This window comes from Monomorium pharaonis, chromosome 4 (genome assembly GCF_013373865.1).
Source record: "Monomorium pharaonis isolate MP-MQ-018 chromosome 4, ASM1337386v2, whole genome shotgun sequence".
Lineage (NCBI taxonomy): Eukaryota > Metazoa > Arthropoda > Insecta > Hymenoptera > Formicidae > Monomorium > Monomorium pharaonis.
Window position 1 is genome coordinate 30,793,502 of NC_050470.1, and position 25,904 is coordinate 30,819,405.

General features: G+C 37.6%; 1 protein-coding gene and 1 non-coding gene across 6 annotated transcripts in view; both read left to right on the forward strand.

Moving 5' to 3' along the window:
• Nucleotides 1-17,852, forward strand: part of LOC105838910 — a 71,633-nt gene extending 53,781 nt beyond the window's left edge. For 3 of the 5 annotated variants that reach the window (XR_004963056.1, XR_003625423.2, XR_004963059.1), the window contains 3 exons: nucleotides 7,300-7,511; nucleotides 7,668-7,796; nucleotides 7,890-8,257. This is a non-coding gene — a transcript (uncharacterized LOC105838910). Of the gene's footprint in view, nucleotides 1-7,299; nucleotides 7,512-7,667; nucleotides 7,797-7,889; nucleotides 8,258-17,208 lie in introns of those variants that run through there. The other 2 variants (XR_004963057.1, XR_004963058.1) reach the window with 2 other exon arrangements.
• Nucleotides 17,853-17,939: 87 nt separating this feature from the next.
• On the forward strand, nucleotides 17,940-25,681 carry LOC105839988 (forkhead box protein D3). The gene is given in 3 exon segments (XM_012686671.3): nucleotides 17,940-19,787; nucleotides 19,789-20,803; nucleotides 24,291-25,681. Coding segments are annotated over 3 exon segments (1,542 nt in total). The 5' UTR covers nucleotides 17,940-19,523; the 3' UTR covers nucleotides 24,554-25,681.
• Nucleotides 25,682-25,904: the final 223 nt, after the last annotated feature.

The window sequence follows — 25,904 nt, forward strand, 5'->3', positions numbered from 1 at the left end:
AAAATAATTTATGCCAAAAGTATTAGCTCAACATTGTTTAGGCTATTCATACAAGCTGTTCAGTTTGAAATGTAAGGAAGATGTGATAAAATATCTCGTAAACAATGCATTTTTGACGAATTTACGTGTTCTTTAAAACTAAACAACTTAAAAACAATTTTTTTATGCTTTAATAAGAAATATTTTTTCTTTATATTATATCGAATTGAACATCTCGTATAGTTGTCTAAACAATATTGAGCTATTTCTGTTATGCATAAACAATTTTGAACTAATTCTGGCTATATGTATATAATGCGTTATTTTTTATTTCGTATAAATTGTTGATAATTATTCGCAATCAGTTGTCGATCAAGATAAACATTTTATTTGTATAAAATCGCGACAGAGATAAAGCTCGTAGTTGAATTTCAGATTTCGATGCGATATTGATTAGGACTTCTTCAAGTTCGCTTTGACATACGATACAGTAATAAAGAAAGTATTCTTCTCGCACTATCCTGTGTAAAGGTTTCGTAAAATAGAAACTGGCGGCCATAACGCTCGCGATCATGGCTTCGTGCTGCCTCTCGGCTCGTGTATAATAATCGCGTAGGCGTTACGTGAAAGGCGCGTGCACTCGAAGCTTCCTGTTAACGAGGCCGCCGTGTAGCCGCCGAGCGAAGCCGATGCACAAAATTGCATCTCACCCGGGCGCGATTTAATCTCTATCGAGACCTATTAAGAGAGAAAGAGAATGTACGCGCGACACACATAATGTAATTTCCGACGATACATTGTGCCGTCCGTCCATCGGCGAGCGCGATTTCGTCGTTATATTATATGCATGCGATTATTATTAATTCCGCGTTATTATATCGTATATTATCGCGGGATTAATATTCTTAATTCACCTTCCACACACTTGCCGGGGACTGGCGGGTGTGTGGAAAAACATATGGAATTCTGTCGAGTAACGTTTACGCACACAAGCGCGCACACAGACGTAGCGCGGCATGGCTACCGAAGCGGCCATTGTCCAGTCCACCACCGGTGTCCAGCGTCCGCCACCGCTCCGCGAGAAGGAACCTCGCGCTGACAGTCAGCTCCATTAAGGCCCATTATGGCCTTTCTTCAGTAAGATACACAATATTCGACTCGGCCGGCGGTGGCGCGCGGACGAAACTCCTTCCGTCGCGCGTCATTCGCGCGACGACGAGTCGTTAATCCGAGAGACAGGTCGCCGCTGATTAACGAGTGCGTGGAATAACGGACCGGTGTATTATGAATCGCGCGTGGGATCGATAGTGCCCGATGAATTATTTGACGTGTGGGCGACCTTCGACCGAATAAAACTCGACTTGGTTTTTTCTGCCTCACTGTAATAAAACCTCGAAATGTGTATCAAAAGTACGAGCAACGAGAGCAAAACGTCAAGACTTTTCAAACTGTCTTTCACATATGAAAACTCAGCATTACTAGACTTGAAATACTATTGTATCACCGAGAAAAATGTTTCGTAGTATCAATGAATGACGTTCATTGTCTTGAAACTCATTGATATAACTTTTAATTAATATTACAATAAACATTACATTTTTTAAGTTAATAATTGAATCTATTAATACAACAAATTACTGTTTGTTAATACTGTACACTTTTGAATCATAATTTAATGTAGTATAAAAAAAACTAAAAAAGTTTATTCTTTTAATATGTTTGTTTACAGAAATAATAAACTCACTTATTAGATGTGTATTACACATTTTTATAAAGATGATTAAATACATTCGACATATCGAAGGATTATTTCATTAGTTTATAAAGTTTATATCTTAACTCAGTAATCGAATTTGTATGTATTAAAGAAAATGTTTTAATAACGAAATTTATTAATACAACGAATAACAAGTACTACTAATAGTATATTACGCTATACTGACGAATTTTTTTTATTGTTATAAATGAATTTTAGTTTAATATCTCCAATTATCTTTTCATGAAATCTAAATTATTTTGATAATAAAATAATTTATTGAATCGATTGTAATGAATTTTTTATCAGTACAGTGAATATTTTTATTATTGCATTGTGCACAATTTTAATAAGTGATTACTCGAAAATACTGTTTTTTTAACTTTTGTAAGCAATATCATAAACATTTTGTTCGCAAACGCGGACACTCTCAGAAAGCTCTACAAACTGTTTCCCCTGTTTTAGAAGTTTTTGAAGGCTAAGAGGAAGCGAGTCTCATGTTAATTGCCGCCGGTTTTCGTCAGATCGTTAATTAGTCGGTCGCCGCCCATCGCTGACGTGTCGGTCCAATTTTTTTGACCATCGGTGCCACGCTGTCTGGCACGGCGCGGTGCGGAAAGGCATGTTTCTCCAATTCTCGATGCGGAAACCGCCATTCACACGAGATCATTCTCACGTTCCAATCTCTCGTAATCACGGAGACAGATGATGACGATGATAAATAATCACATTACAAAATCAATAAACGGCGATAAATTATCGATATAATAAGATTTGAAAATTGCGTTGCACGTGGAATTAATTTCTCATTATTATTTTGAATGATTGTGCATAATTACAGCCTATAAATATCCGTCCTATATTTTAATGATAATGATTAAAAATTATTAACAAAAGAGATTAGAAAGTCCTCGATTATTGCAGTACGATGTTCATTTCTAAAATGAAATGAAGCAAAATGATTCTTTGTTGCAAGAAGAGGTCATAAATTGAAATATAGATTACGATCATAGATCTTGCTTTAAACGTTCCTGAGAGAATAATTCGCTTTTTAATCAGTTTTTCGATCCTTCGCGATTGATAAGAATAATAATAAGAGCACCAGCAACGTCATGACTCTCCTCCATCAGGATTCCAAGAACATTTCGATGTTTTCTCAGGCAGTCGGTCGGACCTATCCGGTATTGGCGGCTTTGTGTTTTCTTAAGCACGATTCCACTTCCTTATTGCCACGCCCGAGAGGAAAAAAACGAGGAGAGACAGAGAGTTTCGGTGCCACGCTGTCTACCACCTACGGCACTATATTATAGATTCTTCTTCCAGTAGCCGATGGAATACAGTACCCCGTGTAATTTGTGATAATCGAGTTGGTCAGATCTCGCCGTCATCGACCACCCGATCCTTTTCTACGTCGATCAATCGAATGACGCGCACAGAATTAAATTGTTAACGCTGCCTATCAATCAAATTTAGTGAAAGGGAAAAAAGGGTAATGTAAAGGAAATGTAAAGAAAGTTCACAATTTAGTACATTCCCCGTTATCCAAGATAAGTTGGCCGCGTACAACCGTACGCGATAGGTCACGTTATGCCACGTGTTGCAAAAATACGGCGGATAGTTGTCATTAAAAAGTAAAGTAGAACTTTCCAAAGTTGAAGCTTATTAGATTAATGCACTCGCCGGAGTGCCGATTACGAGGCGGTGGCCATCTTGAAAGCGACCTCTCCCTTCTGGCCGCTTAGCCCCGAAGCTGTGCGATCGAAGGAAGGTGGAAAGGAAAAGGAAGGGTGGGATCGCCTGCGCGCGAGCGGGGTGGAAAAGCAGGAAAGAGGAAATATCGATGGCGACGACGTCGAAGACGACGATGACGGGGGAGATGGGTTTCTCTGTTTTGTGTAAAAACACTTCCGCGGGGTGACGGACTGTGGCATCAAACCAAACTGAATATTGCGTCCCGACGCTTACGTAGGCAGCCGCCACTGGCATTTGTGTTCGTGTAGGTAGGTTGCTGGGTAGATAGGTAGCTAGGAAGGTAATACCCCTACGCTCGGACGGAGGTGGGCGGAAGAGGAGAGGACGCCGACGTGTCCTTCTCGAGCGGGTGGAAGCGAGATAAGACGCGCCCGCGCAGCGATCGATCGTTGCGCGAGAATCTTCGCGACTCGTACGGCGATAAACGATAACGAAGCGCGATAAGGCTGGACAAACATCGCTTTCAAATATTTTTCTAAAAATCCACCATTTTTTCTTTCCCCTTTCCTCGACCTAAATTTCTGTACGAGTGACAGTCAAATGCGACGGGTTGAGACACCGGGTAACGCACACAAAAAAGCAAGTCTCGATAAGTAATAACAAGACGTCAGGCGACCAACTCTCGCTATCCGGCGCTATCCTCGACAAATCACGCTAATCCATATCCGCTCGTCTTTGATGAATTTATCATTCCTCCATCACATGGGTGTTAACACAGACGTTAAAGAGAGAGAGATAGAGAAAGAGGTGAACTCTTAAGGCATCATTCCGCCCACGTGCTGGGAGAAGAGAAAAGGAAGAAGACGGCCGCGAGGAAGAAGAAGAAAAAGGAGAATGAGAAGAAGAAGCGTTAAACCGGAACGTTGCGAGGAGGGGACGAAGGGAAGCATCGGCTTGCGCACGCGAGAGCGAGAACATATCGAGACGTAAATCAGCTGGTAATTAAAATTAGCGAGGGATTCGCGCTAAACGGCCCGGTTACATTTATCCGTCCGCAGCTCTTTGATGAGCTTTTCCCGAGAACGCGCGCCACAGGTTAGCTACTTCTAACCGCGGCGCTCTGTCGGTTTTTCGGCATTCGCGCGGCCCACGGTTTACGCATATCCGTTGTCGCTTCCCTTTGATGTCGTATCTCGGCCTTCCGTCGCTTTTTTTCAACGCATGGTCCCTCGGACGGTTGCGCTTCCTCTTCCTCGAGCAGCATCACGTGGGGAAGCGAACGTAGTGCCGAGCTCTTTGGCTCTCGATCCTTTGGTTTCGCACTGCTCGATCTCTCTTATTTCAATTATCGATTTTCACGCTCTCTTTAAAACCTGCCCCGTTAGATTAAAGGAATTTATTTAAGGAAATTAGAACTGTTCGGAGAAAAGCTGTATTTTTATCGCGGGATGTATATTCTCTCGCAATTTTGGGGATGCTATATTCGTGCATAAGTGTATTGAGCTGTTTTGCTTTTCTAAATTTACAAACTAAAGAGAGGTCTAAAGGCTGAAGAATTTAAAGATCAAAGAATTAAAAGATCTAAGAAACAAAAAAATAGTAATCTTTTGACACACACACACACATTTACGTCCAATAATATAAAAAATCAATATCGAGCAATCTATATGAAAAGTAAAAATCAAATTTATTTTTAGCAGTAAGTATATATTTTGACTCAAGAAAGATGGTTTATTTATAACAACGTGATGAAACGTTTTTTCAGACAATTTTCTTTTGTAAGCTATTATGATATCACTGTTTTGAAAATACTTATTCAAGTCGAATATTTAAATTAACTGCATTTATTATCAATTCTATCATCCAGTTTTATGTCCAGTCGCGTCACTTTAGAATAATTTTCGTTCACGAAATTACCTTACTCGCGCGTGCGAGTACTTCAGCCACTCGAAGTAGATGTCCTCAAGTCCTCGACGATTGAAAACTATTGCTGGGGACATAGGAACACCATTGAGATTTTACGAGCGACTCAGAATCATTCACGAGGACTCTAGTCATAGTTTTCGTGGATTGTATCGGCGAGAGTTTAATATTGACATGAATAACATCAAACGTAGATGTTGAAAACTAATTTTCTTTCTTGTTAGTAGAAGTAAATTAATGAAAGAAAAATTACTTACGATTACTTACGAAATAAAGAAAAATTACTTACGATTAGTTAATGTATACTAATTTTTATATTTATGCTTTCAAAATCGGATTAGTTTAATACTTTAAACACATTTCATCAATATTTTATAATTACTGCTCGAACGAAGAATTTATTTCAGTACGCTATTATTTTCAAGCGAGACGCTTATCAAAACTTCCGATCACGCCATTTGGTTTGATGAATTTGCTTGTCGATTGCGGTTCGTCGACCAGCTTGATTATCAAGGTTGAGATAAAGGAGAATTATTATTTGAGTCATTGACATGGCTTTAATTTAATTTCTAAGTTCAATTTGATGCTAGGGAAAAAAATATTCGCGAAAATTTTCTTGGCCTGTTATGTATATTAATTTCTTATATGATATTCTAATGTAGGAATAGATGACTCATTTTATTTTGGGAATTTTTTAGATGTATATATATTTCTATGAAACAGTCAAACTCAAGATTAAAAGAAAAAATGTGTAGGACATACCTTCAGTGAAATCTGACTCTAAGTTTTTACCTAGGTTATTGCACATCTGTTCTTTATCTTTTTCAAATTTTCGAGACAGGCGAATTTGTGAACATATGAAAATATGACCCAAGAGACTTGATTATGATTTATTGTATAAAGGATTTTTGACATGCCTTCTTTCACTTTTCAATAGGTTTCAATTTTCAGTTGCAGTAGCTTTTTCTGTTTATTTGTCATAAGATATTTTTACCCGTGATATACTGAACTTATCCTAAGTAGGAAAAAAGAAAAAGGAAAGAAAGGAGAACTAAAGAACAAGCTTTAGATAAACATTCTTTACAATAGCCCCGATAATTTTTGACTACAATAGGATTTTAGAATTTTAGACGGTGTCTAATGCTAACTATATGGCAGTTAATTTTCCACAGTCCTAATGTTAAATCCCTGGGAGATAGGGAGAGGGGATATAGTTAATTATTTTTTTCATATAAACATTAAATTTTTCAAAATTTATATACGACTTATATACATGAATCCTTAAAGGTACGATACAAAGTCTCGAAATAGATGTAATTACGTATATTTGAAGTTTGCGCTTTCGAATTTGCACGCGAACTTATTTTATAATACCCTCGAGACAATGGCAGCGCTCGCTTGTTTAAGATAGCTGATCGAGCGACAATTTAAAAAAATTCGATGCTGAGATAATATCATCGCACTCATTACGTCACATTCGAATCACTATTGAAATTTACATTTGTGCTGCGGTGGAAAGGAAAATAGCATAGCTTTTTTAATAAAATCGGAAGTAAGATAGATGCGTTCTAAAATGCGAATTGGTGCGGGATCCAAATATCAAAAACGGTGGCGAGAAAAAAAAAATGAATCGGAAGAAGATACGTTGCAACTAAGCGCGCTACCTGTTATACCAAGGTCACGCGGAAGATTCAATATTGATTCAGAAAATATACGAAATCTGTCGGCAAGAGCAGGTCGTTGTCGGAATAGGGAGCTCGAGGTGCACGGTGTTTTTATTTAGTCTGGCGTTAAAGCGTTTAAGGATTCAAACTATAGGGCGCTGCATCTCTCTCTCTCTCTCTCTCTCTCTCTCTCTCTCTCTCTCTCTCTCCCTCTCTCTCTTTCTCTCTCTCGTTTTCTTCTCAATGGATTGTTCTTAAATGGATCGTTAAATGATTTGTTGGCAGGCCCGTTCTTTGAGATCAAATCTGGCAAGAAGACGTACAAGTGTCAGTAAATTCAAATATTATAGCTAGAGAGCTTTCAGAATACAAGATGGCCGCCAGAATGAGGAATAAAAAATCCAAGGCATTTCGGAATATGAAGATTAAAGCCAATGGAGCTAGAAGTTAACGAATCTAATTGCTGAAGATGGGCATAGATTTGATAATTAGAAAATGTAATTATAAAAGATCAATATTTAAACGAAAGAAAACATTATTTTAAAAAATTATATTTATATGAAACATTGAACATGAGGAAATTTAAAAGTTAAAGAATTATTAAGTATATATAAAAAGGTTATACATATATTTTGAGAGAATTTGTTTTCTAGATTTGGCATCCCACGAAGTACGATCTATCGGAGATAATTTCTTGGAGACCTCGTGCGATACATTTATAAAGCAACTACAGAGGATGTAAATCTGCTGGCAAACTCAGAATACGAGGTTTGCAATATAAGGTATAGGAGACAGTATTATCAACTGAGAGGTCGAAACTATTTTATTGACTGCAGCTCCGAGCAAATTCACATTTTCTTTCATTTTGACTGCAGGTATCTCCTTATATGTTGGAAGATATCGATGCACAGTAAAACAGAAAATAGAATGCAAAGGAGAATTAACTTTTTCCGGAGCAGGTTCTCTTCTCAGGGCTGGTTGTTTCAACTTCTTGGTAAACTTATTTACCAGGTAAGCATGTGTCTATTTTTATTTTTTTCTTATATAAATAAAGGCAAACATATATTTATCTGATAGGTAAGTTTACCAAGAAGTTGGAAGAACAATCAATCCTCAGAGACAGGTATTCGCAATTAGTTGCAGTGCTGCGTTGGTAAAGTAGTGATGCATACTCAATCATTTATTGCTTAAAAAAAATTTATTTATAAATAAATTTACTTATTTATAAATAAAACTGATTGATTCAACGAACAAAAGGTTTTTAAAACAAATACATGTATAAATGTGTTAACAATGAGATAACTGAAAGTAGAGTCGCGCGATTGATAAAACAGTCGGACGTTTGAGCCGAGAGGTATTCGGCTCTCAACTGCAATGGTAAAAGTTTCATGCTGGGAAATTCCCAGATTTCGATGGGAAAGCACTTCTTTTAAATGCTTATAATTTTATCGATATGATATAATGATATTATTATAGAATATTGTGTTTTTTATATTTTTTAAAAATATAATAGGAACTTAAAAAATATATTATTAGTTTTTATTAATTATTAATTTTTAATTTACATTTTGAAGATGATAGAGTTTCAATATATAAAGTTTACAAGCGTAAACATTTTACGTAAGGTCTTTTTCTTTAGTCGTTAGTACCTTTCAAGCTCTAATAATCGTGCGCGCGTTTTGTGATTTTTAAAATTATTCAACTTTAAATAAGTTAAAAGAATTTTTAATTAGATGTTTAGTCAGGCGTACAATATTAATTAAGTGACACATGGTCCTAAACATAAAAAAATTTTTTTTTAAGTAAGAAAAATGTTTTTCTTGTACTTTTGCAATTTCTGCGTTAGATTGATATTCGTGTGTGTTCCTCTCTGTAAACATTTTATCACTTCCATATCATCAATATTAAAACATGTCGAAGGATAAGGACGTAATCGAAAACACATACAGAGGAGCGCCAGGCAAAATGCGAGTGCGCAATGGAAGACGAAGAGAGATACTTTTTTGGTATCGGTCTCTTTCTTCGCTGAACGTCTCAGACAGATGGTTCACGTCCGATAGCTCGTAACGATACTCCGTCCTGTAAACATCGCGCTGATGGGAAAGAATTGTCCGTGCGTTGCGTGAAAGCGAAGCATGTCTCGTGCAAGAGAATCGGTCTTGAGATCCTCGACTCGCCGCGAACATTTGAGGGTGGGAGAAAGAGTTGAGATTTATATCTTCCGGTTCATCGCGAACATGGTTCCCGGAAGGTGGTGCACGACGCGCGGAAACTATTGTTCTGTAAGTGATCTTATAGACGCGATACTCGCTAGTTAATTATCCACTTCAAACGATATTTATCTTCATCAACGGAATTCTACTCTAAGTTTAATAGTAATTCAATTTTTGTACTGAATAAAAAAAGCTACTAGAAATACAATTTAATACTCGAGTTAAAAATTAACTCTTAATTGTTTTTTTTTTTTTTTTTTTTTTCAAATTAAATTTTTTTCGAGCTAATCCATCTTTTACTAAGCATGAGTGACTGAAAATAAATTGAGACACTTTTTTATTATTTTTTTATTAAGTTGAACTTCAGGTTTGGTCTTTGGTGACCGTAACGAATCGAGCGTGGGTAACAATGAGTATTGGAACGCGGAAAACTGAATTGCGAATCAATGATACGCGGAGTAAAAGTCGTGTTGCATTCGCGGCTTCTCGTTCTATTCCGGTAGCCTCGAGTCTTCGAACAAACGGTCGTTAATGTTTAACGAGGCTGTTAAGTCCCCGAGGCGGCAAGATGGCCGCAGCTGTAACGCTCCAAGTTCCATTTGGATCATGCACGAGGGAAGCGATAATTTTTCATCTCAAACTTGCACGCTGTTTGTTTAAAAGTAATCAATTACAGTTATTATATTCTCATAAGTTCATTGTGTAATTGCGTGAGATTTGGTATAATTAACTAATATATTTAAAAAATTATTGGAAAAATTATTTATATATCAAAATTATTTAAAAAAGTATTTATATGTCAATTTTATGAATTTTATTTTATTTGTATATATTTTCCCCTTGTTTAATATTAATAAAATAAATTTCTAATTGCTATATCAGCTAAGTTGGGTGCTGCTTTAGATGTAATTCTGCATTAACTAAAATGTTTTACAATTTAACACGTCCCGAATGAACTAAAAAGACAATCATCAATGAGAATATGCTGTTCCGTGAACTAATTCCTCTTTGTTTTCATCAGAATAATTATCTCAAGCAGCAAAAATATCTTTCGTCTTGAACGCATCCATGAGGATCTTTGCGTCGATGACAGAAAAAAAGAGAGATGCCATAGGAGAAAAAGTATGAAGACCCGGGACGGGAGCGTCAGACAGATCGTGTCGGAACAACCCCCTACGGTAGTCAAGATCTAAACAGTAAAACATGGGATTAAGTGGGGTATACACGTTGCGTAAACAGCCAAACTCTATGGGGGTGCGGCCACGAATAGTGAAAAATCTCGGGCGCATTTTTAGGGTACGTCGCGAGATACGATTTAATCTCATAAATCACTTGGTAAAAGCAACAAACACAGTTGATAAATTATTATAGAATGGTTTTCCCGCATTTAGAGCGCGCGGGAAAAATATTATCACGATGCTTATCTTTTAAATTACATTAATTTTTCTTACAAGGGAACCTCGCGAACTCGAAAATTCAGATTTTAATGAAACTTGGCATAAATGTAGAGGGGGTGAATACATGAATTTAGAAATTTTTAGTTGGTGTTTAAAAATGGTTTGAAGGGGTGAAACCACCCGTCAAAGTTGAGACGATTTTTGCGGTTTTTTTATATATGTCGTAAATTAAACAAAATATAAAAAAATGTTTCATACGAAAATTTACAGTATAAATACCTTTATTTAACTATGCTATTTATTAAAAAAAATTTTTTTTTAATAATTTTTTTTTCGAAAAATGAATAGCGTAGATAATTGTAAAAATTCGATATTTTTTGCAATTGTCAGCCTATTGCAAAAATTAATTTTTACAATGCTCTGTGTATTGTAAAAATTCAATAATTATTTTCCGCAATGGTCAGCCTGTTGCAGAAAATAATTTTTACAATGCTCTGTGTATTGTAAAAATTTAATAATTATTTTCCGCAATGGTCAGCCTGTTGCAGAAAATAATTTTTACAATGCTCTGTGTATTGTAAAAATTCGATATTTTCTGCAATTGTCAGCCTATTGCAGAAAATAATTTTTACAATGCTCTGTGTATTGTAAAAATTCGATATTTTCTGCAATTGTCAGCCTATTGCAGAAAATAATTTTTACAATGCTCTGTGTATTGTAAAAATTCGATATTTTCTGCAATTGTCAGCCTATTGCGAAAATTATTTTTTACAACACTCTGTGTATTGTAAAAATTCGATATTTTCTGCAATTGTCAGCCTATTGCAAAAATTATTTTTTACAATCCTCTGTGTATTGTAAAAATTCGATATTTTCTGCAACACTCTGTGTATTGTAAAAATTCGATATTTTCTGCAATTGTCAGCCTATTGCAGAAAATAATTTTTACAATGCTCTGTGTATTGTAAAAATTCGATATTTTCTGCAATTGTCAGCCTATTGCAAAAATTATTTTTTACAATCCTCTGTGTATTGTAAAAATTCGATATTTTCTGCAACACTCTGTGTATTGTAAAAATTCGATATTTTCTGCAATTGTCAGCCTATTGCATTAATTATTTTTTACAACACTCTATGTATTGTAAAAATTCGATATTTTCTGCAATTGTCAGCCTATTGCAGAAAATAATTTTTACAATGCTCTGTGTATTGTAAAAATTCGATATTTTCTGCAATTGTCAGCCTATTGCAGAAATTAATTTTTGCAACATTCTGTGTATTGTAAAAATTTGATATTTTTTGCAATCGAAAAACCGCAAAAATCGTTTCAACTTTGAAGGGTGGTTTTACCCTTTCAATCTGTTTTTGGGCACCAACTAAAAAATTCTAAATTCATGTATTTACCCCTTCTACATTTATGCCAAGTTTTATTAAAATCTGAATTTTCTAGTTCGCGAGGTTCCCTTGTTAGTTAGGAATTAAATTGCAATAGACAAATGAGGACTTTAAATCGATTTAATTTCCATTAAGCGAAACTGAGAACGTAAATGTTTTGTAAATGATTAAAAAAGTTGCTGCATTTTCTATCATTGTTTCTTTTCTTTCTTTTTTTTTGGAAAGTGTGTCACTGAACGCGAATAAAAAGCAGATCAATCTGCAACGGCGCGGTGCCATAAATTTCCACTCATTCGCTCCGCTTTTCTTGCGAGCGCTGTAATTTCTTTCGATTTCTGCGGCCCGTCCTCGGCGCACGCCGTGTATCTGGATAGTGTTTCTTTTGCGTAAGATCACGGGGTCCGTAGGTGGAACATGTTGAGAGGGAGCGAGAAAGAGTGGGAAGGCTAGCTCTCAAAATAAGACACGTTTATCTGGCCATGCTGGTTATTTCGGAAAGCGCAGGGTTTCTTCTTCTAGGTACGCGGATTTCTATCGAAACCGCGGGATCGCGCCGTAGGTGATCGTATACGTTACCCCGATGCAGCGATTTTCAGTTTTCACTTTTTAATCGCATTATCGATGGTTACAGACTGTCGCTTATTCATATACTGAGAAAAAAATGTAATCAAGTTGAAAAATTTAGTTAAATTAATAACATTTTTTAAAATATAAAGATGCCAACTTTATATTTAGAAAGCAGAAATGCAAGATTTTCAAGTAGCTAATTGTTTAATTTACAAAGTTATTCCAATAAAAATCTATATAAATGAATCGCTAAATTTTCCTTCGCGATCCTTGCTCCGATTTTCCAAGCGAAGTGATACAATAAACGCGAGGATAACAAACACGACGAGCGCCGTCGCTTCAAGGCTCGACGAGAGCCGCGGTAACGGGGCGCAGTTAGGAGCGTTTCTTGATGAAAATACGCGAGAAAATCGGCGGCGGAAAAAGCATTGGAAAAGACGACGCGGACACTATAAATACAACCGTTTGCTCGAATCTCGTTTGTCGGAGCTCTATTGTCGTGGACGTACTCGCTTGTTCGCTCTCTCGCTCTCCGTTGCAGCCTCCGGGGTTTGCGAGGAACACGTGAAGCTCCGGGACCCGACGGCCACCCAGGCCGCCATCAGACGCGCCGACGAGATCCTCTGTTTACACGATACCGTAATTTTATACCGTCGGCGTCGATCGTGGCCGCTGCGCGCCTTACCCACACGAACTCTCTCCTCTCGTCTTTTAGCGCGCATCCGATACGCGTGTCGGCTCCGTAGGCCGTTCATAGATGCACCTGTTGACGGTTTCGACTTACCGCATGTCTTGTCGCTTAAAACTCGAAATTCGCTAATATTGTTCGCATTAGTTTGCCCCTGTTGTGTGGCCTGTTCATCTTTTCTCCAAGCATGTGTGTGACAAATTATAATAGACACAAATAAAAACATACACTATAACAAAGTTATGATGATACAGACTCTGTATTACAGATGATTTTTAGAAAAGAATGTGAGGTTCAATCTTATTGTTGCCAGTCCTCATAATTAACAAGAATAACAAATTTTATGATCCAACTAGCAAAGTTTATTAATTATATTAATACACTTTGCATAGTTTATAATTAAATTGTGTAATCTTTGTCAGTTTTCGTTTTTCTTAGTTATTCTTGAGAAAAAGAATTATCACTGTAGAATTACACGAATGGCAGAATAGTTCGCTCTTCTTTTCGTTTGAAGGAACATTTTCTCGCAGTAAATTTTTTTAGACATCCCGATAAGAAAAAAATGACAGGCTTATAATTGCTTTCGGAAAACAAAGTCAAGGTAATTAAAAGGACCGCCCTGCCATCTACGTATAAACGTGCGGAAGCCGCTCTGACCGTAATATCTGGTTCCGGTCTGCGGTTTTCCTACGAGCACACGTGCACCGACACGGATTTGTCTGGGGTGGTCCCGGCTTTGTGAGCCGCTTTTATCTTAAATAAAGCATTGACGACCCTTGCAATAAGGTTGCTCGATTGTCTACCGAGCCGCCGCCCGACTGCAACCGTTCGTCGAGATCCTGCCAGAGTACCACTAACATATTGTTTCGTTACATTGATCACAATCGACGAAATTAGTTGTGAATAACGAAAGAGTGGAGTAACAAGTTGGAGTTACGTTCGAATTTCCTGTAGCGTTAAACTCAGCAGTTCTCGAATATTGTGTACAAATATTTAATTGTCACCCGAGATGTGCCACGCATCTTCCCACTTTTCTCCGGTTTTTACGACGGAAGCTAATTACTTTCTCGTGGAGAGGCACTTCAGGCTGTCGCAGAAAATGTCACGGGAGGGCTCGAAAGTAGTAAAACGGTAAACAGGCGTGCCACGAGGGTTGCTCTTCGGTTTTTGGAGGAGGCAGAGAGAGGAGCGATCGTCACGAGGACCAAAACACTTGACTTTCAACCCTTAACACACGAGACCCATTACTAGCATAAGCACCCTCCATTGATTCTAGCGCATGTTCGCTTAAGAGTATTTAAATATAAACGTATACAATGACAACGTGTATATTGTTTCTGTGAGTATTTTGTTTTGCTTCAGTGTCCCTTTAAATGTAATAAGTAAAAAATTTGCTAATAGTCATATTCAAGTTTTGAGTTCGGGATTTGTTTTTTAATAATCTTTTAAATTGTATCATGTGATAAAACAATATACACAAGATTCAAGTTTTATTTAATGACAGTTTTTAGAATTAAAATTGATAAAGAATGACAATTAATTATTTTTACATTTCTGAAAGATTAGGTTTTCTTTCTTTCAGAAAAAATTTAAAAAAGACGATAAAAACTGCACAGACTTAATTAACAGATAATTGATAATATAAATAAATAACTTTTAGTATATTGAAACAATTTTATCAATTACTGATAAAAAAATGATTATTATTAAAACTAAAGAGCATTACCAATAACTATCGTATATACGGTCACTGATTATCAAATTAAATGTCATTTGAGGAGCATTAACAATTATTGATTTTTGTATTCAATCATTATAATAATAAAACATTTCAAGTTACTGATGCGAACTGCTTTAACATCATTTCTGATGCAACTAATGTTTTTTTGTAAAAGTTATTAGAAAGGAGAAACAGATTTTTAAATAAGTTGAAAAAATTTCTTTAATACTAAACATAAAATATAAAAATATAAAGGTAAAAAAAAATATAATTCTTTATTTCGCTATTGATAAAGATTTACGTACCGAATTAAATTGCACTGAAGTAATTTGCTAGGAATTCTTTTTATGTCGAACAGGTTTTCCATTGTTTCTAAGTTCTAAAAAATTTGAAGAACTTTGTACAACGTCGATATTCGTTGTCTTAATTAGAGCAAACGAGCCAAGAAAACGAATGGATGACGCAGATCGCGTGGAGAAGAACCAGCACTCGTGCTTGCAGAGAGGAAGTACGAAGACAGAGACAAGATGGCCGCGCTGCTCCTCTTTCGTCGGCTCGTTTGCTCTAAGGCAAACAAACTTCTCCTGAGAATTCGTGGTATACAGCATCCACCGTGTGGTCTAACATCCTCGGTCACCGTTTTTCTAATATTTAATTTAATTGATATCAAATGAATTATACATTAAATAGGTTTACTTGTTCTCTGATTTCTTTCTCGAGCAACGCGATGCAAAAAGAACAGAAACTGCATAATATTAAAAAAAAATAAATATCTATTATTGTTGCGATTGAGCACGAGAAAATGCTTTATCTTTAGAGAAGAAAGTGATAATATGGCCACATTTAGATTTTGTATAATAACTTTGTTAATAATCAATATTTTTAATTTATAAATGTCGTTTATAAATGTCATTTAATTGATCTTAAACCCAAAATTATGAAATGTTTATTACCTAGAATATTATTTATAAAATATAGCAAAATGTAGGACAGTTTTCTCAGCTGATTGATTTCTTACACGGTCTACCATGTCAATTATCGCAAATCCTATCGAAGTTCATTTATCTGGACACGTTTTTTAGTATATTTTTATTTTTCTGTTAACGGAATCTCTCTCCCTCCTCTCTCCCCCTCCTCTCTCTCTCTCTCTCTCTCTCTCTCTCTCTCTCTCTCTCTCTCTCTCTCTCTCTCTCTCTTTTGATGGAGATTACGGTGAACTCTTGTGTTTTACGAATATAATTTTTTTTTTATGACCTCTCGAAAGTTCCATCCCTTTGAGACCAGTCTCAAGGATCGCGATAAAGTGAAGCACGTGGGATAGGGCGCCGTGATAAGGCATGAATTCTTTTTCTGTTGGTCATTCGACACTCGGTCACGTGTGAAGGCGAATAAACATCTCGCTTCGATCGACCGACATTGACACTTCGATCACTGACGTTCTCTTTAGTATCAAGTGACGATTGCTTGATGAGTATCGTTAAACGTACGGGGATCTACACGTGCAGCGATAACTACGCCAGAAAATTATTTCTAGCCTTTACAGGAAATTATATTTATATCGTAATTAATTTAGAAAGGTAAAATGTATATGATAATTTTTTATTTGATAAGAAAACGAATTTTTATTAAAATCTGGATAATGCAATCGTATATTTGGGAATATTAATTGTCATCTGATTCTATCGGATCTTTTAAGCAAAGATAATAAGCCTAATAACATAGGCCTCTACATTAGTTTCATTTCCTTTTGTACTTTAGTTACTTTTGATGGTTCTTTAGATCTTACCAGAGAGACTGAAATATGTTCTATCAACTGTCTCCTCTCATTTCTGTTAACTCATTGTTCGATGATATAACTGATTCTAAGAATCACGTTGAGTTTTTCAAAGGATGTATTATCCTATCATTAAATTTTTGTTTAATCCTTCTATTTGCCTCCTGAGATTTGGAGATTAACATGAATTTTGTTTTGTCTTTATTAATATATATTTTGAAATATACATATTTATATATTTTAAAATATGATGTTTCTAAATTTTTCTTATGAAATTGGATGGGCATTTAGTTAAATATTTTCTTTTGGATAATATGTTGAAAATAAAATTTGAAGAAAAACGTTACCAACTAAGGTTGGTAGCACAGTCTTAAACCGATATGCTAGCAATTGAATAATAGGTTTAATATTTTATTATATTTGATGGTTTTCTTTTGCAGTATATCAACAATAATGTGTTTCAAATTTGAATAAAATTGGCACAAGAGAATTTTGTTCAAGGAAAAAATTGTGTTTTTGCGACACATTCTGTTGTGAGGAAATAGTTAGGCGGTTCTACGAACGGGCGGAGCAAGACTCCCAGCATCCTGTTGGCTAAGAAACGGACCAATAGCTTGCCTTCATCTTTGCGTCGTATGCATTCGCGGCTATGCATCGCGCGGTTCCAAAGACGGATGCGTTACTCATCGTAAGTATAGATAGTGATATCCGACGAAGCAATACTCACTTGCAATTTTCAAGCAAACTAAGTATTAACCGCTCGTGTGAAGAGTATTGGCGTGTGCTCGAACATCGTTTACATCGTCGCGGGAATTTTCATTCGCGTCAATAAACTGATATCAAGTACTTAAATACATTCGCGATATCTTGAAATTAATGTATGTTATCTATGAATATTTTACTCAATCTGTAGCTGATATTTTCTTAATTGCAAACATCAATAAATCTTTAAATAGAGCTTTCTTATAGCGATTGGATATTTTGACGAAATGTAAGTAGGCAAACAAACATTTATGTAAAATTTAAAATTTACAAGTAGAAATTTATTAAGTTTTTAATTTAAGAATTACGAAAATGTTTAATATAATAATCTTGAAGCGATTTCAGTACTTTAAAATTAAAGAACAATATTGAATAAACATTATAAATTACGATTTTATTAAAATATATATTGATTCATGTTAATATTTAAATTAAACTGTTTAAGTGAACTATACACAAATAAATAAAGAAGCATCAACTGTGATCGAGATTGGATCTATAATTGTTCAATATATGTCATTTTATATATAAATCTTAAATATATTTTTACTTTTTACAAACTGTGCGCCGAAATTGGGCTTGAAACAGCAATCATAAACTGAAATTAGAAATATCATTAAATTAATCGTCAATTTTAATGCTGCTATTAGCATTGTAAAACATTGTAAATATTTTATTTTATTGGGAAAAACATTATTTTAGTCAAAGCTAACATATTAATATATTTAAATTAATGTGTAATTATTTGCTAAAGCGACAACATCTTAATTGTTATTTTTTTTTATAAATGCAAATTATTACACATGGACTTGTAGACAAACATGAATGAAATTTTTGTGACATTCAGATGTTTCTGCACTTTGATGTTTGCATTAATTATAACTTATTAATTATTTATTTTTTCATGAGTGTTTTATTTTGATTTACATTTTTAACTTTGAATCCACTGATGAACAATTAAGACTGTTTTTAAATTTTTGAAATAATTCTTGGATGATTCTTAGACATTCTCTGGATTATCTTGGTATTTTAAAATCAAATTATGCGGATTTTTACAAATATTTCTTTATTCCTTGGGATGGAACACTTCTCACTTGTTTCAACGAGCGAATGTTAAATCCTGTCCCGTCCTCTTCTCTCGCGGCACTATGGATAATTGTAATGGAACGTAATGAGGGGTACGATGTCACGCAGCATCGGCCAACAATTCAAATAACGCCATTACGCAATTCACTTCCCCATAATTTCGTGACGACGGAGAAGACGTTGGTGTCGAAGGCGGTTCGAGGCGCCATTGGATGCAGCATTCGGCTTTCCGTGTGGAACACGAGCCACGACCAATCCGAGTCCCGAGTGCCCGACTTTATCTGGACCGCCCACGTGGGAGGACGTTCGTTTCTCTCTCTCTCTCTTTCTCTCTCTTTCTCTCTCTTTCTCTAGCCCTGTCACGTCGACGATCAACGTCATCTGCGCGGTCCAGATTCCGCTCCCGTGCCATGCGAGGCGAGCGGCAGTCATCCGAAAACACTTAGCGGCGCATCATAGCGACCCGACCGAGACCCGAGACGTAAGCCCGTTACGCGCGCCGACGAAGCGAGTCTAAATAATTGACCCCTCCGCGGCGGAATCGCGCAAACAATTTACATCCGTCCGTGTAAATATCCGCGACCTCGGAGTCACGCTTACTGGAAGACGGCGTAGGTCCCCCTTCAAGCGGCGGGGGTCGTTGCTCCGTGGTGAACGATGAAATTCTCGATCGGGATCAGGGTCGGGATGTTGACTCTCGCGTAAGACACGTCGCGTCACAATTATAATATCGCCGTTCCTTTTTTTTTTTATTCGGTGTAATCTTTCGTGCGTTCCTCGAATCATTACCTCGAGCCATAGTGCGTTTGAAGATTGTACTTGTACCGCGCCGTGGAAATCCGAGGGATACACTCGCGTGTAAGATGCTTGCCACGGGTGGACTTTGACGATTGGGACCCAGAGCTCGATGGACCAGAGCGTGATCGTGCCATCCGTGCCCCGCGACGCCGGCGTCGACAGCGTGCGGCTGACCATGAAGAACGAGTCCGACGCAAGTAGTCTGCATCAGCAGCAGCACCATCAGCAGCAACCGGAACAGCAGACGGTCGTCGTGCATCCGAGCTCGACGGTGGCCGGCGCGCGATCGGCAGCGTTGTCGATGAGCGCGGGCAGTCTTTCGCAGGAAACGAGCCTGGAGCCGCTCTTGTGCAATCCGACGAGCAGCGAGATGCAAGGCGAGAAAACCCGGTGCGCGACGCCAGGAGAAGCCGCCGTACTCGTACATCGCGCTGATCGTGATGGCGATCCAGTCGAGTCCGGGTAAAAGGCTGACCCTCTCAGAGATCTACTCGTTTCTGCAGCAGCGCTTTCCGTTCTTCCGCGGTACGTACCAGGGCTGGAAGAATTCGGTACGTCACAATCTCAGCCTGAACGAGTGCTTCATCAAGCTGCCCAAGGGCCTGGGTCGGCCCGGCAAGGGTCACTACTGGACCATCGACCCGTCCACCGAGTACATGTTCGAGGAGGGGAGCTTCCGGCGACGGCCGCGCGGCTTTCGACGCAAGTGTCAGGCGTTGAAGCCGCAGTATCCTCATCAGTATTACTCGAGCGCCGGCCCCGGGGTCGGCGTGCAGGCGTCCGGTCCCTACGACAATCTGGCCGCCGGACCCGGGGGCATTGAGTACGCGAACGGCTATCAGAATCAGTATCAGAACTACCAGGAGTACGCTATGTACGCGCCGAGCGCGGCGGTGTCCGCCGACTGGGCGTACCCGGAGGGCACGGCAACCTACAAGTCCGCGCCGCCGATAGCCGAGGTGACTTACAAGACCACCGAAGTCACGTACAAGACCGGCGCCGAGACGACACCGTCGGTCTACAGGAACGGCGAGCTGGTGACGTTCAAGAGCGAGCCCGGGGCCTTCGGCGCTCGCGGCCAGGATCAGCTGACGGCGTACAGGCCGCCGCCGGCCGACGGATTCCCCACGGTGAAGGATCATCATCCGCAGCATCACGCTGACTACGTGAAGGACGAGGTCATGATGGGTTACAAGTGTGCCAACTCAACACCCACCACTCAAGCACCTGGGCAGGACTATTACGTCGGTTATGGCCTCAACAATGCCACCGGTCATGGCGTCAACATCACCATGCAGTCTATGCAGGAGCAGCCGGCTGGTAACAGCAGTCCCGTCACCAACGTCAGCTCGCCGCACAGCGGATGTCAAACTCCTGCCGCGGATCACGGTGAGTCGCAGTCAAGTACATATGTATTTCTTAATTGTCATAGCAAATTGCTAAAAATGAGACGAAATATTTTTTAAAACTGCTTTCTTCGTATCACTGCATATTTACATTATGAGTTTGTGTCATTCATTTTTAAATAATGTTGTGCTTCCAGCACAGTTTAATAAATATTATATGTATAAATATGGATGGATGACTAATGTTACATTCTCTCTCTCTCTCTCTCTCTCTCTCTCTCTCTCTCTTTCTCTGTCTCTGTTGTTTCTCTCTTTCTAAATTATATGTAAATTATAATTATATATAATATGTAATATGAAATGTGTGAGGGGAAGAGAAAAACGCGATCTAAAAATGAGAGAAGCGTGAAATATTTGCACGCGATCGTTAAAACGAACTTGAAAACGTATTCGAATTGAAAATTGATCCGTCTGATTATTGAAATTTTTTGCGAGCTTGATAAAATACGAGACCGCAGAACACGACACGGACAAATGCAACGAAGCGAAATCGTGCCTGCGACCTTTGAGCTCTCTCTTTGCATTACGAGGACTACACGTTGACGGGTCCGCGACGTCATTTAGGGGCCATCTGGAAAATTGGAGACAGTTTACGATCTTTCAGGCGCCGTGTCCTGCAAAGTGAAACCATGACGGCGCGACTACTCTTTCGAACCTTCCATCCTTCCTCTGCAGCTAGAATTTCAGGGACATAAACCGAGTCAAAGTTCGGGTTAAATTTGCTGTGCGTAAAAGAGATAATTTTGGTATTAGAGGAGCATTCTTACTCAATTGGATTCACTCAGCTCGAAATTATTCTCGCGTGTCTGATCATTCCGGCATATAATTTTAATTGTATAAACACACATTTAATATATTACTTTAATTTTTTAAATTTAATTTTTTTTTAATTACATGCACAATGCAATAAATTTGCAACCCGTTAAAATATAAGTAACTAAAAACATGCACGATATTAAACGAAATTAAACGAATCCTGTGTATTACATTTACCTTCACAATGCAATAATTTGCAACTGTGAATCAAAACGAAAAAGATATATTATATACAATATAGCGATCCAAAATGTTTGGATAATTTGTATAACTACATAATTAGTATTAGTGTATTTAAGTAAATTTGATTGGCCACAATGACATGTTAAAAAGATTAAGATCACTAGAATACACAGGATGGGTGGATACAGTGCACGTCGTCGCCGCTGACAGAAACGATTAACCGAGGCGACGTTCCTGTCACGCCTATACGACGCTTCGGGCTCGTAACTTGTACCTTGTAACTTAACACGTGTAACCCGCCGTAAGACCGAAGCGTCGAGGCGTCGTTTCCTTCTCCCGCGAGATTAATTTAGCCAGCGTCTGCGTCCGACGACGCGATAATAAAACGCCCGTTAACACCGCGTTTTATGGCAACGGTAACGAAACACTTGACAGTTTTCTCATCAAAGACAAAGGTATGTCGTATTTGCCGCATTTGCGCTACTTATTTGCAGCTCTGTACAATTGTACGCCAAGATTTCCTTAGATTTGACTTTTTTGTGTCGATGTAGCGCTGTGTCGTTAAATTATTTTCGCAAAAAATTATTTTTTTGATAGCCGAAGGCGATGTGACAACAAGGTAGACGCTGCACGTATCGTGAAAATAACCACTACCGAAACGCGCGTAAAATGTAGGCCTTTTGCCTCTTCAATGTAGTCGCGTGCTAGCAAGTGCGCGCTCGAATCGTTTATCGCCTAAATATTTATCGGAGATATAAACGAGGTGACTTAATTCGGCCTTAACCTACGGAGAATGGAGCATCGTAATATTTACGGCGTTAACTTACCGACAGCATATCGAGATCCGCAAATTGTTCATTCGAACCCTCGTAAGTCTTCTGCTCAATTTTAAACTTGTCGACAATTATTAACCGTTTAACAATCTAATAATCTCGGATAGGATTGCAATTTTTTTTTAAACTGTATGCTCCTTAGATTGAATGAGTCAAACGGTTAGATTATTCTTTATAAACTGTCGATTTTTGCAAACTTTTAAGATGAGAGCTGAAAAAAATTCCAGGCGTAAATTGTGTTTACATGTAATTTGACACCACGCATGCATAGAACGCCTACCAAATTTGGGCGAAGTTAACGACGAAAAATATTTCTAAAGTTCTACAAATATCCCAGTTTGCGAACGGCCTAATCTTGATTAAGGAGGGTAAGTCTCTTCCCTCTGTATCTCGATACAACGCGGATCGACAGGAGATAAACGTCGCCACCCACGCTTCCTCCACCGCAGGCTTCTTCTTGTTCTTCTTCTTCTTCTTCTTCTTGTTCGTCTTCCGTCAGTCACAGTGAAGTGTAAACGAGATCGATCCACACAGACGCCACGTAGGCATGCCTTTTTACTCTTCTTACACGCCGCGCTCTCCGTATATTTCTGGAGCGCGATCTCTTTGCTCCGAACTATGGCCTGTTGTGCCGGTATTCAGTTAGAAGCGACTTCTGTGCTCCTTGAAAGCCAGCATCCTCGCGTGTACGCTCCCGAAGAAGAGGAAAAAGAAAAAGAAGAAGAGAAATGGCGCGAGCGCGAGAGCATTTGGATCCACGGAGAGGGATTTTGACTGGCAGCAGCGCCATCGGACCACCCACGTGGACGTCGTTTCGAGGCGTCGCGATGTCGAATCGAGAGAACTCGCCGATCTTCGAAGGAATCTCCGAGAAACGACGTGTGACGCGTTTTCAAAATTTTAATAGAGTTTAGGCTGTAACAGAGTACCCCAACAGATTCAAAATTTGCTCGTAAATTTTTCGAGCAGTTTTGCGAAAAAAAGAATCAGTTTTTTAAGGGGATCGAGAAAATCTGTGATCTACTTATGTGAAAGGCGAAAATTAATATAGGGAATGCAAAAGAGAAAGGGAAAAAAAACAGAATAAAATCGAAACACGAGTGAAGTGGCCTCGAGAGGAAGCTACTTGAGAACTGGCGGAGCTTTAGATTTATGGATGCCTGCCCAAGTACCAATTTCTATCGTGAGATCTTTCGTTTCTTTTTATCGTTACTCTTGCGTCGCGTGTAGTCTTAAGCAACGAAACTGGATGAAATCTCATCTGGATACGTAAAATGTTTGAAGATCGAGATTACATATTTCTAAGGGTTTACACTTTACATTGAAACGAACAAGAGAAATCAAGTATATATGCATGTCGCTGATCCTTAAGTCATTAAAGATTACAATATATTAATAGCCGATTTTTAATGACTTAAGATTAAAGCATTACTTTTTACGCATCAGTTTAATTATAATTTTGTTAAGAGAAAATTAATTCTAGATTAATAAAAAGACTTTGAAGTACTTTCAAAAGTACTTTTATAAGAGAGAGAGAGAGAGAGAGAGAGAGAGAGAGAGAGAGAGAGAGAGAGAAAGAGAGTAGTTCACATACGTTCATATAAATCAAATAATAAACAATCTGTTGATCTGTTTCAGGGATAAAAATGCAGTGCACCAATTCCAGCTCCAGTTCGAACAATTCCGGCGGCAGCATTGTTGACCGGAAGCCATCCTATTTCGCGCATCCCGGAGGCTCGATGACCTTGAGCTCCCTAGGTTCACTAGGTTCGTTAAATCTGAGTAACATTGGTGGTCTGAGCATATCCAACATACCTGGCACAGTTTCCACGAATATTCATCACGCGTCGACACCGCCGCCCACGACGATGTACTATGATCAGATCAAGTACAGTATGTGAAGATGTCTTCCTTCCGAGGCAAAAAAAGTCAACAAATCCATAAAATTATTTGTCATATTAAAAGTTTCGTGTCTCAAACGTCGAAACGCCTTACATTTTCGTGAACAAAAATAAGCAAATCTCAATTTTAATTCTCTCGTTACGTGCATTCCGACGTCGCCTGGAAACGTAGAATTGTAAGCTAAATTTATAAAATGGCAATTTTTGTTAAGTAACATTAAATCCAATACGTGAGCTATAATTCTCAAACGTTTTAGTTTGCTTTTATCATTTTTCTTCTCTAAACGTACATTATCGCACATATTTTAAAATCAATAAGACATCACTTCAATAGCCTATGATTAACTATAAAAATTAATAGAGGAACAGATAACAATGTGGGCTTCTATTTTAATTTTTTTTAAATCGAAATTACGATGTTACTTTTTAATGCCACGTTTTTCCTTCTGTTGTATTACATTTTTCTAATAATCTTTAATGAATTTTCGAAGTTTTCGAAGGTATCTGTTCTAATTTTTTTTTACTTCTCCGCTATCCTATTTAATTCTATAAAAGACTTTTATAATTTTATAAATAAAGCCAATTAAAAAGTTATTTTATTTAAAAAATGTCAGTAATACAGACGGTTTTAGAATTTCCTTAACTATAATTTTAAGGGAGCTTATTACCAACAAAGTCCACATTATTAACTTTTTCTCTAATTTATTAAGTTTATTAACACTGATTTGCTTAGAATTCGAAAACTAACTTACACGCGCACAGTTCTAGAATTGCAGATTTTTTAAGATGTTTGTAATCCAATAAATTTGACTTTTAAATTGATGATTGCATACGGAAATAAAGCGAATTTTATTCTTAGTTTGCGAGAATAAGCGAAACATGTAAAAAGAAATATGTAAAATATAGTTTAACTATAAAATCTAGTTAAAAGAAAAGAGATGTATCACAATTGATCGTAGCTCAAGCGCGTATAATGCGTCGCGCGTCGAAAGATACGTCTGCTTAAAAAAAAAAACGTTGATGAATCTCGACCGTATTTGTATTTATGATCCATTAATTGATGTAATTAATTTAAGTTTAGGACGCAAAAAGTAAGTCTGTAGAATTAAATAACGTTTGCTAAGAAAATTCTCATCATTGATCTCTCTCATTAATGTCATGCCCGATTTTCCATCCTGATATTATTTAAATAGATATGTACTTATTAAGTGATAATTGCTCATGAAACTCAAATTTTTTATGAACAATTTTATTAAATTTTTTAGAAAATACTATTTTGTGTAAAATGTAGGATAATAATTTAACAAAGAAAAAAATTGTATTTTATAAAAATATTTCTATATCTTGTCAC